This window comes from Manihot esculenta, chromosome 9 (assembly GCF_001659605.2).
Source record: "Manihot esculenta cultivar AM560-2 chromosome 9, M.esculenta_v8, whole genome shotgun sequence".
Lineage (NCBI taxonomy): Eukaryota > Viridiplantae > Streptophyta > Magnoliopsida > Malpighiales > Euphorbiaceae > Manihot > Manihot esculenta.
Window position 1 is genome coordinate 17,179,030 of NC_035169.2, and position 18,415 is coordinate 17,197,444.

Here is an 18,415-nt window from a genome sequence, read left to right on the forward strand (position 1 = left end):
CAAATTAGGACTTGTCTAATGTCTGATTGTTTTTTTTATCATAGTATATTTTTGGGATGCGATGCTTAGAAAATTGTAAAGTTCATCGATATTCAATGGCAAGGACATATATAGGAGAATTGGTTCCTGTAAGGATGAAACGGTTAATAGATTAATCCTTTGGTTTGATGTATCAAGGTGAATTCAAATTATAGGTAAAGGTGAGACCCTAAACTTTTGAAGTATCTTTGGTGGCGGAGGTGGGTAATTGTTGTCTCTGCTCTCCAATTGAATAGTTGTGACTTGTGAGGGAGTAAGTTCTAATTCTTGGATTTTGTAGCAGAATAAACAAAAATAGAGATACCACTTATCAGACTGACCATGAAGCTATAATATGGTGTAGGAAGCATTGTGCTCATGGAAACCATAGATAGGATGAATATTGTTCTGTTTGCTAGTAGAGAAGATGCTTGGAAACCAAAAACAAGTACATGTCTTTCCAAACCATTCAGAGCAGACTATAGTTTAATGTTCTGCAGAGGAGTCAAGTTTGATAAAAGACTAGAGAGCATGCAGGAGCATTTTGTTAGTATAATTCTCGAGTCACCGAGTCACCTCCTGTGGGCTGCAACTGAAATTATTGACAAGCACCTTTAATGTCGATGAAGCTGTCTATCCAAATTGGGTAGATTACAAGCATAAAACTCGCGAGCATGTTAGTCAATGTGACACAATTGACCATGATTTTCACACTACGATGAAATGAAACTGTATAAGTGCTGCAGTTTATGGGGTTCTACATTGGGTAATTCCATTAATTATATTCACCTTGTATATTTTCTGTTTTGGTGAATGATTTGGAAGTTTAATACTCTAGCAAGAACAATTGCAATTTTCAACTTCCCATCCCCCCAGCCTCCTCTTTCTTTCTGTTTATCTCCTCCATTTTTATTCTCATGCTTTTACAGAGCTTCCTCTCATTTTCATTATGATTGCACAACAATTCTTCTCATATTATATATTTTTGTTGACCAACATAGAAAGTTTCTAATTAGGAGGATTCACATATTTGGGATCCTAATTAGCCTTGAATATAGGGCTTTATTATAGGGATTTTATTCTTATTATAAATATTCCTAATTTAGACTGATTCTTTGTATATAAATACTCAAATCTTGTAAAGATCAATTAAATTGAAATAGAATTAAAAATTTATTCCAAAATTCTTCATAGTATTAGAGTCTTGCCTCTTCAATTGGTATAGGTTTTAAATTTGTCACAAAAAGTTAGAGTTAACTAATAGGTCAAGTTTCTAGATGACTATATCAAAGGAGTTATTCGACACCACTTGTCTCGAAGGAAAGCCCCCATCAAATTTTCGGCCGATCCTCGGCGATGCGATCCCGCTCCAAGCACGCCTGTCCTCACACGCCCCCACAGCATTCTGCGTCTCCTTCCATGCACCAATGCGTGAGCCCTTCTTCGAAGTCCTTTTTTATCGATGCTTCTTTTCGGCATGTCGTGCCTTTGACCGGCCCAGTTCTGTGACCAGATTCACCTTTTTGTTTTTCAAGGTATTTTAACAGTAACTTGGTAGTTCCTGCCTCTATGTTGCTGGCCCTTTTTTACCTTTAAAATGGTAGATAAGTGTTATAGGTTATAGGAAGCAAATATGTTAATATAAGAAGTAAATATTAATAGATGGATCAATTGCTTAATCTTAGGATTGTATAATCATAGACTTGATTTTCCTTCCTGTTTAGATATCGTCTTTCATATATAAATAGGTTGTAATCTTGATTTTCCTTCCTATTTAGATATCGTCTTTCATGTATAAATAGGTTGTAATCTCTATTGTGAAATACAACAACAAATATTATCTTTCTACATGGTATCAGAGCCTCATTAGATATTTAAATTTTTTTGGAGACTTAGGGCTCCTGTTTTTTTGTATTATCCATCTAGGGTAATATTTGTCTCTCACCGTCCACCTAAAGTCGCCTTGCAGCCCCTTGTCATATTTGTGGTTCTTTTGCCGTTTAGGTGTTGGGTGGAGGCATTTTTTGATACTGTTCATTTGGATTATCCATAACATTTGGAGGCTTAGGACTCTATTTATTTGGATTGTTTATTTGGGTTATCAATAAATGGTAACATTTGGAGGGTAACGTTTACAGACTTAGGATTCTGTTCATTTGGGTTACCAACGTTTAGAGACTTAGGGCTTTGTTCATTTGGGTTACCAATAGAGACTTAGGGCTCTGTTCATTTGAGTTACCAATAAAGGGTAACGCTTGGAGACTTAGGGCTCTATTCATTTGGGTTACCCATAAAGGGTAACGCTTGGAGACTTAGAGCTCCGTTCATTTGGATTATCCATAAAGGGTAATATTTGGAGACTTAGGACTCCGTTCATTTGGGTTACTCATAAAGGGTAACATTTGGAGAGTTAGGGCTCTGTTCATTGGGACTGCTCATATAACGTTTGGAGATTTAGGGCTCTGTTCATTTGGATTACCCATAAAGGGTAACATTTGGAGAATTAGGGCTCTGTTCATCGGGGTTATCCATAAAGGGTAACATTTGGAGATTTAGGGCTTTGTTCATTTGGGTTACCATAAAGGGTAACATTTAGAGACATCCGGCTCCATCAGGTACGGTTCATCGGGTACTGTTCACGAGTTATTGTTCACGGGTTCTGTTCTTCTGATCTTTTGTTTATTTTGATTGTTTTGGGTTTGTTGTCCTTATGGCTGAAATTGATTATATATGTAACAAGTTGAACATGATTAACATTTATGCTTTAACTTGAAGGGGAGTGTTATAGGTTATAGGAAGTAAATATGTTAATATAGGAAGTAAATATTGATAGATAGATCAGTTGCTTAAACTTAGGATTGTATAATCATAGACTTGATTTTCCTTCCTGTTTAGATATCGTCTTTCATATATAAATAGTTTGTAATCTTGATTTTTCTTCCTATTTAGATATCGTCTTTCATGTATAAATAGATTGTAATCTCTATTATGAAATACAACAACAAATATTATCCTTCTACAATAAGAAAGGCACTAATGGAGGTGATGTACGTGTTTTTGATACTGCACTGTAGATTATTGATTCTGGTGCAAATAGATACATGATGAGTTCCTCTAAACACTTTCTTAATTACTTTCCTTATTGAAGAATTTTGGAAAATTTTAGAGTATTCTTATATTTCACTCTTGATCTTTACAATTGGTTTACATGACTATTTATACACAAAGAATTATAACTAAATAGGAAGCAAATAATCAATTAATCAAATAATAACTATAGAGATAATTAAGGATCCTAATCAAATCAAATCATATCCCTAAAATCAGTAAATAAGTCAATACTCCCCCCTTCAAGTTGGTGCATAGATGTTGCACAAGCCCAATTTGCAAATCAACTTATGATAGATCTTATTGTTGAGTCCTTTAGTAAACACATCTGCAAGTTGCCCAGTAGAAGTCACGTGAACTAAGCTCAAGACACCGTCTATTAATTTTTCTTTAATGAAGTACCGATCAATCTCAATGTGCTTCGTTCAGTCATGTTGAACTGGATTTTGTGTTATATTGATGGTAGCTTTATTTTCACAATACAAAGTTATATTGTCTCTCTCGAGCAATCTCAGCTCCTCCAATAACTTCTGCAACCATCAGAGTTCATACACACTTTGGGCCATTGTTCTGTATTTTGTTTCAGCATTTGACCGAGCAACAACTCTTTATTTTTTGCTCCTTCAGGTGACAAGGTTCCCTCCCACAACTTTGCAGTAGCCAGAGGTGATCTCTTGTCATCGAGAGATCTTGCCCAATCTGCATATGTAAAAGTTTAAACTTGGAGGTGACCATGTTTAGAGTAAAGAAGCCCTTTCCCTGGCGCAAACTTTAGATATCTCAAGATGTGAAGTACAGCCTGCATATGAGTCTTGCGAGGGTCATGCATGAATTCACTGCTTATACAACTTTCATATGAGTCTCGCGAGGGTCATGCGTGAATTGGCTGACTAAGCTAACAACATAGGTTATATCCGGTCGAGTGTGTGAGAGATAAATCAACTTCCCTACTAATCTCTGGTATCTTCCAATATCCACAGACTCACCAGTTCCTGCTTGCATCTTGTCATTGCTTTCAATGGGAGATCTGCTGGTTTATACCCCAACATACTAGTTTCATCCAAAAGATTCAAAATGTACTTTTGCGTTTAATTTGCTTTCCGTTAGTAAACTTACTCGTGCACTGAATTGTTGTGTCTCATCCTTTTCTGATCATTAAGTTTTTCAGGATCTTTCGACGAAGCAGATTATTGGTAGAAGGCGTGAGTCAAAGGGTCTTTACGTCTTGGATCAGCAACTAGCTAGATCTCTTGCATGTTCCACGCGTTTAACACCCTTTGATGTTCATTGCCATTTGGGGCATCCTTCTCTCTCGGCTTTGAAGAAGTTATATCCACAGTTTCATTCTTTGTCTGTTTTAGATTGTGATTCTTGTCAATTTGCCAAACATCATTGTTTACCTACAGTGTCTCGAGTCAATAAACGGGCTTTGTCCCGCTTTGAGTTAGTACATTCAGATGTTTGGGGTTCTTGTTCTATTGTGTCTGAGTCTGGCTTTAAGTACTTTATTACTTTTGTTGATGATTTCTCTGTGTTAAATTTGGGTCAAGCCTAACTCACCCCAAAAGCTAGCTCAAAGGGGAGGAGTGCCTATGGCCCATATAAGGGGCACATTACCTCTTTCCACAACCGATGTGGGATTCAACACTCTCGTACTACTTGGTTATTTTTAATGAAGAGTCGTTTAGAATTATTCTCTATCTTTTGTGCATTTCATGCTGAAATCCAAACTCAATTTAATATTTCCATAAGTATATTGTAAAGTGATAATGCTAAAAAGTATCTCTCTAGGGAATTTCAATGTTATTTGTTACAAAAAGGGATTATTCATCAGTCCTCTTGTGTTGACACTCCTTCACAGAATGGAGTTGCCGAAAGAAAAAAAATCGACATATTCTTAAAGTAGCCAGAACCCTCTTATTCCAAATGAAAGTACCTAAATGCTTTTGGACTGATGCTGTATCCAGTGCTTGCTTTTTGATCAATCACATGCCATCCTCCATCCTTCATGGTGATATCCCTTATAACATTCTGTTTCCCATTAAATCTTTGTTTTCTATTGAGCCACGTATTTTTGATTGTACTTGTTTTGTTCGCAATGTTCATCCACAAGTTACTAAATTGGATTCCAAATCACTCAAATGTGTCTTCCTTGGCTACTCTCGACGTCACGAAGGGTATCGTTGTTTTTTCCTGATTTTAATCGGTATCTTGTATCTGTTGATGTAACATTATTTGAGTCCACTCCGTTTTTTCTGCCATCATCTGTTTATAATACTCAGAGGGAGGAAGATGACCTCTTGTTATACACTGCTCGCTCTCTGTCTCCTCAGACTACTCCTACACCTTCCGCTCATGTGCCAGGTCGCCCTCCCATCTTTCATGTGTATTCTAGACGCTTAGAGGACTCTGACTCTGTTTCGCTACCCACTTGTTCGTCAATAGATCTTGCTCCCACTGATCCTTCACTGTCTGATTTGGATTTGCCTATTGCTCTTCGCAAAGGTAAACGTATTTGCACTTATCCTATTTCGTCCTGTGTCTCTTATAGTCAATTATCCTCTTCTTTTCGTTGTTTTGTCACTGCTTTAGATTTTATTTCAGTCCCCAAAACTGTTATTGAGGCTTTGTCCCATCTTGGTTGGCGTGCTGCAATGGAAGAGGAAATGATGGCCCTCGACGCTAATGGTACTTGGAAGTTGATGTCCTTGCCCTCTGGAAAGCGGGCTATTAGGTGTAAATGGGTGTTTGCTGTGAAAGTAAACCCTGATGGATCTGTTGCTCGCCTCAAGGCCCGTTTAGTGGCCTAAGGTTATGCTCAAACTCATGGAGTTGACTATTCTAATACATTCTCTCCAGTTGCCAAGCTTGCATCTGTTTAATTGTTTATTTCCTTGGCAGCTACACATGATTGACCTTTACATCAACTGGATATTAAAAATGCTTTTCTCCATGGTGACCTTCAGGAGAAGGTGTATATTGAGCAACCAGCTGGTTTTGTTGCTCATGAGGAGTCAGGCAAGGTTTGTAGACTTCGAAAACTCCTCTATGGCTTGAAACAAAGTCCTTGGACATGGTTTGGCAGGTTTAGTGAAGTGGTCCAACAGTTTGGAATGAAGATGAGTAAGTGTGATCACTCAGTATTTTATAGAAATTCTAATAGTGGAGTAATTCTGCTTGTAGTATATGTGGATGATATTGTTATCACAGGAAGTGACGTTGCTGGCATCACATCCCTAAAAAAATTTCTTAAAGCACAGTTTCATACAAAGGATTTGGCGTCCTTGAAATATTTTTTAGGAATCGAAGTTATGCGGTGTAAGAAAGGTATCTTCTTATCTCAATGAAAATATGTTCATGATTTGTTGGCATAAATAGGAAAATTGGGTGCTAAGCCTTGTAGTGCTCCAATGACCCTTAACTTTCAATTTACCACAGAAGACAGTGAGCCATTTGCAGATCCTGAAATGTATAGAAGATTAGTTGGCATGCTGAATTATTTGACGGTGACTTGTCCTGATATTGCATATTCAGTGAGTATGGTAAGTCAATTTATGTCCTCCCCTACTGTTGCCTAGTGGGATGCTCTGGGACAGATTCTTTGTTACTTGTAAGGGGCTCCAGGGTGAGGCCTATTCTATGGTAACTATGGGCACTCAAATATTGAATGTTTTTCTGATGCTGATTGGACAGGCTCGAAGGTTGATAGGAGGTTAACTACTGGATATTGTGTTTTTGTGGGAGGTAACCTGGTTGCATAGAAAAGTAAGAAGCAAAATGTGGTCTCCCGTTCTAGTGCCGAATCTGAATATCGAGTCATGGTTCAAGCCGTTTGTAGTCTTGTGGGTATGTCAACTATTGGAAGAAGTTGGGTTCATAAATTCGGTGCCTGCTAAGTTGTGGTGTGATAATCAAGCAGCTATCCACATTGCCTCCAATCCAATATTTCATGAGAGAACTAAACACATCGAGATTGATTATTATTTTGTTCGGGAGAAGGTCTAACAAAAGATAATCTCAATTGGACATATCCGAACTGGAGAACAACTAGGAGATATCTTCACTAAAGTTCTAAATGGGACTCGAGTTGATTATATATGTAATAAGTTGGGCATGATTAACATCTATACTCCAACTTGAGGGGGAGTGTTACAAATTATAGAAAGTAAATATGTTAATATAGGAAGTAAATATTGATAAATGTGTCAGTTGCTTAATCTTAGGGATTGCATGATTATAGGCTTGATTTTCCTTCTTGTTTAGATAGAGTCTCTCATGTCTAAATAGGTTGTAATCTTTGTTGTAATAGATAACAAATATTGCCTTTCTACACTAATTTTTACCTAGAATCTATAATCAAATTAAATCATGTCACTGGAAATTGGCAAATAAATCAACAGCTTTCATCAAATAAACTCATATCAATTTAATGCAACAATCAATAAAAGTGACAAAACATTGATAACTAGATATTAACATGATTTGGGTGGGTCCCCATACATGAGAATGGATAATCATAAAATAGATCAAGCTTTTATTATTTATTAAGTGATAAGTGTCTTGTGTATTTAGCAAGTTCACAAGCATCAAACTAGTAAATTTGAGTTGCATTGCTTAAAAAATAAATTTGGGTATACCTTTTTGAAGTAGGAAAGTACGGATGTCCTAATTGCCTATGCACTAGATGATCTCTTCGTTAGCAATGTTCTAATTAAGTATGGTTCATGTTAGGATTTGAGGAACTACAATTGTCATCTAGAAGATGCTAGCCATCTTGTAATCTACCTCTACTGATTATTCTCCTTGTTTTCAGTTCCTGATATCCACAAATGAGTAGAAAAAACTTAAATTTTCAATCAAGGGTTTGAGTAATAGAGCTAACAAAGAAGATTATTATGAATGTTAGGAACATGAAGAATTGAAGTGAAATTTTCCATTTGCGTTGTCATATTTCTTTTTTACTTGCTTCCATTTAATTAATTTGAAGCAACAACCATTTAATTAATTTGAAGCAACAACCATGTCGCATCTCATAAGCAAGATGAAAAATTTGGAAGCTCTAGCTGCGGATGGGGAAAGTAATGGAGTTTGGGAGTATATGATTAACCTTATCACTTATCAGTTTACCTACTGATATGTACTCACACATGTTCTTGCATACGAATGGTGTGCTTAATTGCCTTATATTGTTTGATTTTAATGCTTCATTATTATTTTAGTTTTTTTTCTCTCTTTTTTGTCAGCTAAAACATTTCAAAAAGTTATATGAAGGTTATGTGCCGATGAAGTACAGAAGCTACTTGAAGAAAATGAAAAAGTAAGATTTCTATGGCTATGAATATTAGCTTTCTTCTTGCAAAAATGAGAGCATATTTGATGAATGTCACTTGGGCTAATTTGGTTTGTGCATGGAATGATTTTTATTCTTCTAGACCAGGGGAATGGGGGGATCATGTTACTTTACAAGCAGCTGCAGATCGAGTAAGTACTATTTTTTTCCTCCTCTTTATTCACCTATTTTGATATATTCTATATAAACAACTTAATGCTATGTACTTAGCATCCTACTTGTCTTTATAAGTGAAGAATTTTGGGAAAATTTAGAGTATTCTTGTATTTCACTCTAAATCTTTACAATTGGTGTAGCATGACTATTTATACACAAAAAATTATATCTAAACAGAAAGCAAATAATAATTATAGAGATAATCTCCCCCTCAAGTTAGTGCAAAAATGTCGCACATGCCCAACTTGCAAATCCGATTATGGTAGATTTTGTTGTTGAGCCTTTTAGTAAACACATCCGCAAGTTGCCCTATAGAAGTTGTTGAGATTATTTCTATATATTGAGATTATTTCTATAAATAGCCTAGATTTGTAGTGATAATTAGGGATATGATTGTGTGATATGATTGAGATATGATTAGGCTATAATTAGGGAATTAATTTATTTTCTTACCTAGTATGTACTCTTGTAAGTAGTATATATACCCCAATTGGCTTGATGGGAATTATCAAGCATTTTCTCTCAAATCTTCTACTCTCTTTTTCTTCTTTTCATCAAAGTTTCATGGTATCAGAGCCAAGAAATTTGGTTCACCTTTGAGTGGCAGACCTGCCACATTACTTTGGTGACTTTCTGGAAATCAGTTAGTCTCACCACCCAGCCCATTCCCCACGCCGGCCTTCGATCTATTTTCCGGCGAAGCACCGCCTCCGGACGGGCCTCCACGCGCCACCCTGCACAGATTGCTTTCGGCCATGCGCCGGCGCGTGCACCACTTTCCGGCGACCGTTTCACGCCGGCGATCCTTCTCCCAACTTCGCCCGGCTCCGGCGACCACAGCCCAGTAGGTCCGGTTGTCAGATCAGCCCGTCTTCACACGTCCATCCTCCACGCGCGGACGCGTGAACATCCTTCGGCGACTGTTTCACGCCGGCGACTCTTCCTCCAGCCTCGCTCGCCTCCGGCGACCCCAGCCTAGTAAGTCCGGTCGTCAGATTTACTGTTCACAGGCGCTCTTTTTGGCAATTCGACTCCTTTTTGCAGATTCGGGTCTCTATTTGATCCCTTGTTGTTTCAGAATCTCTCTTGACATGTCTGAGAAGCAAAACACCCTCAATACAGGTTCTGAGTCTCTTAAACCTGTCTTTTCAATTGCTACGGTTAAGTTGCAAGGGAATAATAATTATGTGTCTTGGGCTGCATCCGTAGAATTATGGTTTGTGGGACAGGGATATAATGATCATTTAACAAAAAACGCCACTGATATCACTGTCACTGATAGACCCAACTGGGTTAAGATTGATGCTCAACTATGTAGTCTTTTGTGGCATTCGTTGGATCCAAAATTGCTTGCTTTGTTTCAATCTTGTAAAACTTGTAAGGTTTGGACTAAGGCCAAAACGTTGTATACTAATGATATACAACGCATCTATAAGCTTGTGTCAGATATGGTTCACTAACAACAAAATCATCAGGATATGGCTAGTTACTTGGGTCAAGTAGACACTCTGAAAGATGAATTTAATTCTCTTATGCCCCTTACTAATGATGTTGATGCGCAAGAAGGACAACGTGATAAATTTTTTATGGTTTTGGCATTAATTGGATTGCGATCTGACCTTTGCTCTGTGAAAGATCAAATTTTGACTGGTTCAGTTATTCCAACTTTAGAAGATGTGTCAGCTAGGCTCTTACGTATTTCCCTTAGTAAGAGTGATGCTACAGATATGGAATCCTCAGTTTTGGCTGTACAAAGAAATCAAGGACAAGGAGGCAATCGCAAAGGTAAAGGAAAGAAATTTCATTGCACTTATTGTGATAAAAAGGGTCACACACGGGATGCTTGTTGGGCACTACATGGCCGACCACCACGGTCCAATCAATCGGATAATACTGGCAAGCTGGCAGCCCATCTTGCCCAATCTAATGAAGAAGGTCTGCTTCCACAACCTACCAATAAATCTCAGAATCTAGATTCAATTACTTTAATTGGAGAGGACTATAAAGAATACTTGCAGTTCCAAGCAGCTAAGCAACATCCTCCATCTACCAGCATTGCTCACTCCGGTAATTCCTTTGCTTGTCTAACTAAGTCCTCACCTATTGGTCCATGGATCCTAGACTCTGGTGCTTCTGATCACATCTCTGGTAATCACAATCTTTTCTCTACTCTTGTTTCACCTTCTACACCATCTAAAGTCACCCTAGCTAATGGTTCACAAACTCAAGTTAAAGGAATAGGAGATGTACAACTTCTTCCTTCTATTTCCTTAACTACCGTCTTGTTCACTCCTGAATGTCCATATAATTTAATCTCCATTAGCAAATTGACCAAAAACCTTAATTGTTCAGTAACCTTTACTACTAATTCTGTTGTTGTGCAGGATCGAAGTACTGGGAGAATGATCGGAACAGGATCTGAGTCACAAGGATTGTACCACCTTTCCACCTTTTCAGTTGCTTTTGTTTCTACTACGTCTGCTGAGCTTATTCATAACCGTTTGGGATATCCTAGTCTTCTCAAATTGCAGAAAATCGTCCCCAGTCTTTCTTCTTTGTCTTCTTTGTCATGCGAGTCATGTCAACTTGGGAAACAAACTCGGGCTTCATTTCCCAAGCGAGTCAATAATAGGGCCACTTCGATTTTTGATATTGTTCATTCAGATATTTGGGGTCCAAGTTGTGTCAGTACAACTTTGGGATTTCAGTATTTTGTTACTTTTATTGATGATTATTCTCGTTGCACTTGGTTGTTTTTAATGAAGAATCGATCCGAGTTATTCTCCATTTTTCAAAAATTTTGTGCTGAGATACATAATCAATTTGGTGTTCGCATTAAGATTTTGCGTAGTGATAATGTACGAGAATATCTTTTCTCTTTTTCTCATTTCTTGTCTACTCAGGGTATTACTCACCAGACTTCTTGTGCCCATACTCCTCAACAAAATGGTGTTGCCGAGCGTAAAAATCGGCATTTGATTGAAATCGCCCGCACCTTACTTATACATCATAATGTTCCGCTGCGTTTTTGGGGTGAGGCGGTCCTTATTGCCTGCTATTTGATCAACCGTATGCCTTCCTCTGTTTTACAGCATTAGAGTTCTCATTCGGTTCTCTTTCCTAACCAGACCTCCAACCAGTTGTCACTGCGAGTTTTTGGATGTATATGTTTTGTTCATGATCATACCCCTGGTAAAGACAAACTCCAGCCCAAATCAGTTAAATGCGTCTTTCTTGGCTATTCTCGGCTTCAAAAAGGTTACAAATGCTATGATCCCACTACTAACAGATATTTTGTCTCTGCAGATATCACCTTTTTTGAAACCTCCCCTTACTTTTCTTCTAGTCCAACGCATAAAACCTTTGTTCCTAGCGCTTTGCCTGTACCTACACCTCTTATATCTCCTTGGCCTCATGTCAGTCCACCCCTTCAGGTCTACACCCGTCGGCCCCACCCATCTGCTACTAACACTGATACTTCTCTCCCTGATGCAGGTACTTCTAGTGACTCACCTCCAGTTCCATCTTCACCTCCTTCGGTCATGCCTTCAGTAGCAACAGCTACTCCTCCTCTTGCTCTCATAAAAGGTATTCGCTCTTCTCGCAATCCTCATCCCATTTATAATTTTGTGAGTTATCATCGTTTGTCTCCTTCTTATTATACTTTTGTTTCCACTATGTCTGCTGTTTCTATACCCAAGACAGTTAGAGAAGCATTGGATCATCCTGGTTGGTGTAATGCAATGGTTGAGGAGATGACTGCTCTTCATAATAATGGAACTTGGGAACTGGTCTCTTTACCACCTGGCAAGTCTACTGTTAGTTGTCGATGGGTTTACACAGTTAAGGTGGGACCTGATGGCAAAATTGATCGCCATAAAGCTCGCCTTGTAGCTAAAGGTTACACTCAGATTTATGGGCTTGATTACAGTGATACTTTCTCTCCAGTAGCCAAAATAGCTTTTGTTCGTCTCCTTATCTCATTGGCCCAATTAATCACTGGGCCCTTCATCAACTGGACATTAAAAATGCATTTCTTCATGGAGAACTCGCCGAAGAAGTCTATATGGAGCAACCTCCGGGGTTTGTTGCTCAGGGGGAGTCAGGCTTAGTATGTCGTCTTCGACGCTCATTGTATGGTCTAAAACAGTCTCTAAGAGCATGGTTCGGGCGATTCAGCAATGTAGTTCAACAGTTTGGAATGTCTCGAAGTGATTCTGATCATTCCGTGTTTTTTCGACATAATGACAATAGATGCATCTACTTGGTGGTCTATATTGATGATATTGTCATTACAGGAAATGATCATGATGGAATCTCTCAGCTTAAACAACATTTGGTCAATCATTTCCAAACTAAAGACCTTGGAAAATTGAAGTATTTCTTAGGGATTGAAGTGGCATAGTCTAAAACAGGTATCGCAATTTCTCAACGAAAATATGCTTTGGACATATTGGAAGAAACAAGCATGTTAGATTGTAGACATGTAGATACTCCCATGGATCCAAATGTCAAACTGGTTCCTGAACAGGGGGAATCACTTAAAGACCCTGCTAGATACAAAAGATTGGTCGGCAAGCTCAATTATATCACTATCACTCGACCAGATATTTCCTTTGCTGTAAGTGTAGTTAGTCAATTTCTTCAAAATCCATACAGTAGTCACTGGGATGCAGTCATTCGCATTCTCAGATATGTCAAAGGAGCTCCAGGACAAGGGCTACTCTATGAGGACAAGGGTCACTCACAAATTGTTGGCTATTCTGATGTAGATTGGGCAGGTTCTCCTTCAGATAGACGATCTACTTCAGGATATTGTATTATGATTGGAGGGAATCTTATATCCTGGAAAAGTAAAAAACAAAGTGTGGTAGCAAGATCAAGTGCAGAAGCAGAATATCGAGCTATGGCTTTAGGGACATGTGAACTCATTTGGTTGAAGCAACTCCTTCAGGAATTGAAATATAGCGATACTGGTCAAATGAAGTTGATATGTGATAATCAAGCAGCCCTCCATATTGCATCAAATCCAGTTTTTCATGAGAGGACGAAGCATATAGAGGTGGATTGCCACTTTATTAGGCAAAAGATTGAGTCCGGATGCATTTCTACTAGCTTTGTCAACTCAAATGATCAACTGGCTGATGTGTTCACAAAATCACTTCGAGGATCACGAATAGAGTATATTTGTAACCAGCTTGGAGCATATGATATGTACGCTCCAGCTTGAGGGGGAGTATTGAGATTATTTCTGTAAATATCCTAGATTTGTAGTGATAATTAGGAATATGATTGTGTGATATGATTGGGATATGATTAGGCTATAATTAGGGAATTAATTTATTTTCTTATCTAGTATGTACTCTTGTAAGTAGTATATATACCCCAATTGGCTTGATGGGAATTATCAAGCATTTTCTCTCAAATCTTCTACTCTCTTTTTCTTATTTTCATCAAAGTTTTAGAAGTCACATGAACTAGACTCAACACCCCTATTAATTTTTCTTTAATGAAGTGCCGATCAATTTCAGTGTGCTTCGTCCGGTCATGTTGGACTGGATTTTGTACTATACTTATAGCAGCTTTATTGTCACAATACAAAGTTATCTTGTCTCTCTTGGGCAACCTCAACTCCTCCAATAACTTTTGCAACCATAAGAGTTGACACACACCTTGGGTTATTACTCTGTATTATGCTTCAACATTTGACTGAGCAATAACATTTTGTTTTTTGCTCCTCCAGGTGACAAGGTTCCCTCCCACAATTATGCAGCAGCCAGAGGTGGATCTCTTGTCATCGAGAGGTCATGTCCAATCTTCATTTGTAAAAGCTTCAACTCGGAGGTGACCATGTTTAGAGTAAAGAAGCCCTTTCCCTGGCGCAGACTTTAGGTATCTTAAGATGTGAAGTACAGCCTGCATATGAGTCTCGCGAGAGTCATGCATGAATTGGCTGACTAAGCTAACAATATAGGCTATATCCGGTCGAGCGTGTGAGATAAATCAACCTTTCTACCAATCTTTGGTATCTTTCAATATCGACGAACACACCAGTTCCTATTTCCAGCTTGTGATTACTTTCAATGGGAGATTCTGCTGGTTTATATCTCATCATACCAGTTTCTTCTAAAAGATCCAGAATGTACTTTCTTTGGGAGATGAAAATTCCTTTTTTTGATCTAGCCACCTTGATACCTAGGAAATATTGCAGTTTTCCTAGATTTTTTATTTCAAATTCCTGAGCTAACAACCTCTTTAGTTGAGCCATTTCCTCTTTGTTATTACCTGTCAGCAATCAACATACACAATAAGAAGGGTGATCTTACCCTTGTGATGTTTGATAAACAGAGCGAGATTAGCATTGCTTTGTTGGTAACCAAAGGATATCTTGGCTCTGCTAAACTTGTCAAACCAAGCTCTGGGAGATTGTTTTAGCCCATACAAAGCCTTTTTTAACTTGCACACCTTTCCTTGTGTCTTCTCGTCAGCGAACGCAAAAGGAATTTCCATGAACACTTCTTTCTCTAAATCTCTATGGAGAAAAGCATTCTTTACATTAAACTGTTGCAAGTCTCGGTCCAAGTTGGCTGCGCAAGATAACACAATCCTTATTGAGTTCATTTTTGCAATTGGGGCAAATTTCTCTTGGTAATCCACTCCATAGGTTTGTGTGAATGCTTTAGCAACCAATCTGGCCTTGAACCGTACAATTGTGTCATTAGCTTTGTATTTCACGGTGAACACCTACTTACCGCCTACAAGTTTCTTCCCAGGAGGGAGAGCGACAAGCTGCTAGGTCTCATTTTTAGCCAATGCTTTTATCTCTTTAATAATTGCTTCCTTCCATTTAGGATCTGTAAGAGCTTTCTTCCAATCCTGTGGAGTAGACACAAAGGAAATAGACAAGGCAAAGACCTATAGGAAAGAGACAAGGATTCATAAGAAACAAAGTTTCATAAGAAACAAAGTTAGAAATAGGATGTTTAGTACAAGATCTGACTCCTTTTCTTTGTGCAATAGGTTTATCTAAGTCATTTGAGCATTCAAGAGTTGTGGGTAACTCACCAGAAGAAGATTCTTGACTCTGAATAGACTGCATAATCACTTCTTCTGTCATATCTCTCCTCGAATACCTTCTCAAATTTGGCTTGTCCAAACGACCAATTCTCTCTCCCTGATTGGACATTTCCCCCTGTCTACTAGAACTCAAACTCTCTAGTTGAACCATATCATCCAGAATCACAGAATTCGGGATCACCTCTTCTTACTCATTATTCTCCCCCTGAAGAGATGAGTGAGTAGTACTGAAGTAGGGTTCAGTTTCACAGAAAGTAACATCCATACTGACTAAGTATTTCCTAGAGGGAGGATGATAACACTTGTATCCCTTCTGTGTCGGATAATACCCAACAAACACACATTTTAGGGCCTTGGGATCCAATTTCCCTGTCGTCCTAGTATGGACAAAGCAAACACACCCAAATACTTTTGGTGGTACAACGTATGAATTCTTCCCTTGTAGAACCACTAAAGGACTCATAAAGTTAAGGGTCTTGAGAGGCATTCTATTGATAAGATAAGCAGATTAAAGGATTGTATATCCCCAATATGCTTTGGGTAGATTCATGGTGAACATAAGAGATCGAGCTACCTCTAATAAACGCCTATTTTTCCTCTCAGCAATGCCATTTTGAGCACTAGTATAAGGATAACTAGTCTGGTGTACTATCTCATTACTCTCTAAATAAGCAGAAAGGCTACTATCCATGTATTCTCTTCTATTGTCAGTTCTCAAAATTTTCACCTTAGTATCAAATTGAGTACAAACTATCTTATGAAAGGATTGTTTTAAAACAAGAAAAGAGATCACTTTTAGCTTTAATCAAATAGACCCAGGTCATTCGAGTGCAACAATCAATAAAGATGACAAATCATCGATTACCAGATAAGGAGACAGTTTGAGTAGGCCTCCAAACATCAGAATGAATAATCGCAAAAAGAATTTGACTTTTATTATGACTTAAAGGATAAGATGTTCTAGTGTGTTTAACATACTCACAAGTATCACAAAATAAAGAACCAAACTGAGTTCTAGCAAACAAATTAGGATAAAGTTTTTCTAAGACAAAAAATGATGGATGCCCTAACCGCTTGTGCCACTGTATTATTTCCTGATTGACATTCTTATTTTCTTCAAAACAGGCTTGAGATATCGAAGAACCTGGATTACCCTCCAACATGTATAAGCAATTATGCAGCCTACCATTGCCAATCCTCTTCCCTGTGCAAAGATCCTGAATAACACAATGATCAGGAAAGAATTCAATTTTACAGTTAAGGACATTGGTGATACCATTGACAGATAAAAGGTTGACAGGAAAGTGGAGAACATGAAGGATAAATGATAATTTAATATTGAATGTGCAAATAACATAACCTGTTTCGGATATGGGAGTAAAAGAGCCATCAACAATTTTGGCACTATCTTTAGTTAGAGAAGGAAAATATTTGAGAAAGCCTTTAGAAGAGTCTGTCATGTGTCTATTCGCACTAAAATCGATAATTCATGGAACATTATTAAGAGAGGAAGCATTACCTGACTTTACAAAGTTAGACGTTGCACCGGAGGATGAAAAGGTATCAATATGAGACAGGAGGCACTTGAGACTCTGAAGTTCATTAGGGGAAAGGAATTCAGTCGTCTCCTTAAAGGGCTTCTCCATAGTTTTTGCTAAATTAGCTTGAGTTCTGGAGGAATTAGCTTGAGTTCTGGAGGGACCTCGTTTTCCTCCACGACCTCTAGTGGGACGACCATGTAACTTCCGACAAGTCTCTTTGGTATGCCTCGGTTTCCCACAATAGTCACATTGTAAGTGATCTTTTTCAGAAGTAGGAGGCTGTGTGTCATGGTTTCAGATTTTAGCAATCACCAGGAACCGTGCGGCACTTGACTTGAACACCTTCAAGCCAAGTCAGCCTTAAGAGTTACCCAATTATCCTGTGAACATAAATACCCGATTAGTCAAGGTTATATAAGTGAACTACGAAGCCAACAGGCAACATTCCATTAAAAGCCTCACAGTAGGCCCAAAAGATAAGAACTGAACATGAAAATTAATGAACAGGCTACTTATTTTATTTCAGGGGCAAAATAGTAATTATACATTATCATCGATGCAATCGTTACAATAATTCTCACCTCCCTTATAGACAGGGGGATGGTCTACAAGGAGTGAAGGCACAACTTGGATCTCCGTAGGCCTATGGTAGCCAACCCAGTCCCAACTGGTGGCCAACTAGTCACTCCTCCTTAAAGAGCCTTAGGAACAACTTGGCTTGTGGCAGAAAGAGACATCAACATGTCTCATATGACACTCCCCCTAAAATAAATACATGAAAAGGAATTACAACAAATTGTCTCGGCCATTATCTTCCTACTAATTTATACTATTTTATCCCAATATTGCTTTCTAGGAATTCCAATGTTGGAAAATTACAGTTTTGGTCCCTGAAAACTCTATGACCCTGACACTCCCCCACTTAAATGGTCGACGTCCTCGTCGACTGAGTTTGTTGGGGTTCTTCAATCTTTGAGTCCGACATTCTTAGGCTTGCAGTGTGATTTGATTCCAGTCCTTCTCAATTAAATTGTTGAACAGCCTTAATCCTTAGTATCTCCTCCTAATTGATCTATGTGGACTGCTAGTTCTTAATGATGATGAGACTACAAAAGCTCTATCTTCTAGTGTTAAATGTTCTGCCCTTGATTCCTTAGACTACTGC

At 38.3% G+C, this 18,415-nt stretch overlaps 1 protein-coding gene across 3 annotated transcripts in view; it reads left to right on the top strand.

Moving 5' to 3' along the window:
• The window catches only part of LOC110622895 (OVARIAN TUMOR DOMAIN-containing deubiquitinating enzyme 11), a 50,551-nt gene that overhangs the window by 20,266 nt on the left and 11,870 nt on the right, over nucleotides 1-18,415 (top strand). For 2 of the 3 annotated variants that reach the window (XM_043960253.1, XM_021767604.2), the window contains exons 6-7: nucleotides 8,370-8,443; nucleotides 8,559-8,607. In XM_043960253.1, the coding sequence (XP_043816188.1) occupies nucleotides 8,370-8,443; nucleotides 8,559-8,607 (123 nt within the window). Of the gene's footprint in view, nucleotides 1-8,369; nucleotides 8,444-8,558; nucleotides 8,608-14,375; nucleotides 14,503-18,415 lie in introns of those variants that run through there. The other variant, XM_043960254.1, reaches the window with a different exon arrangement.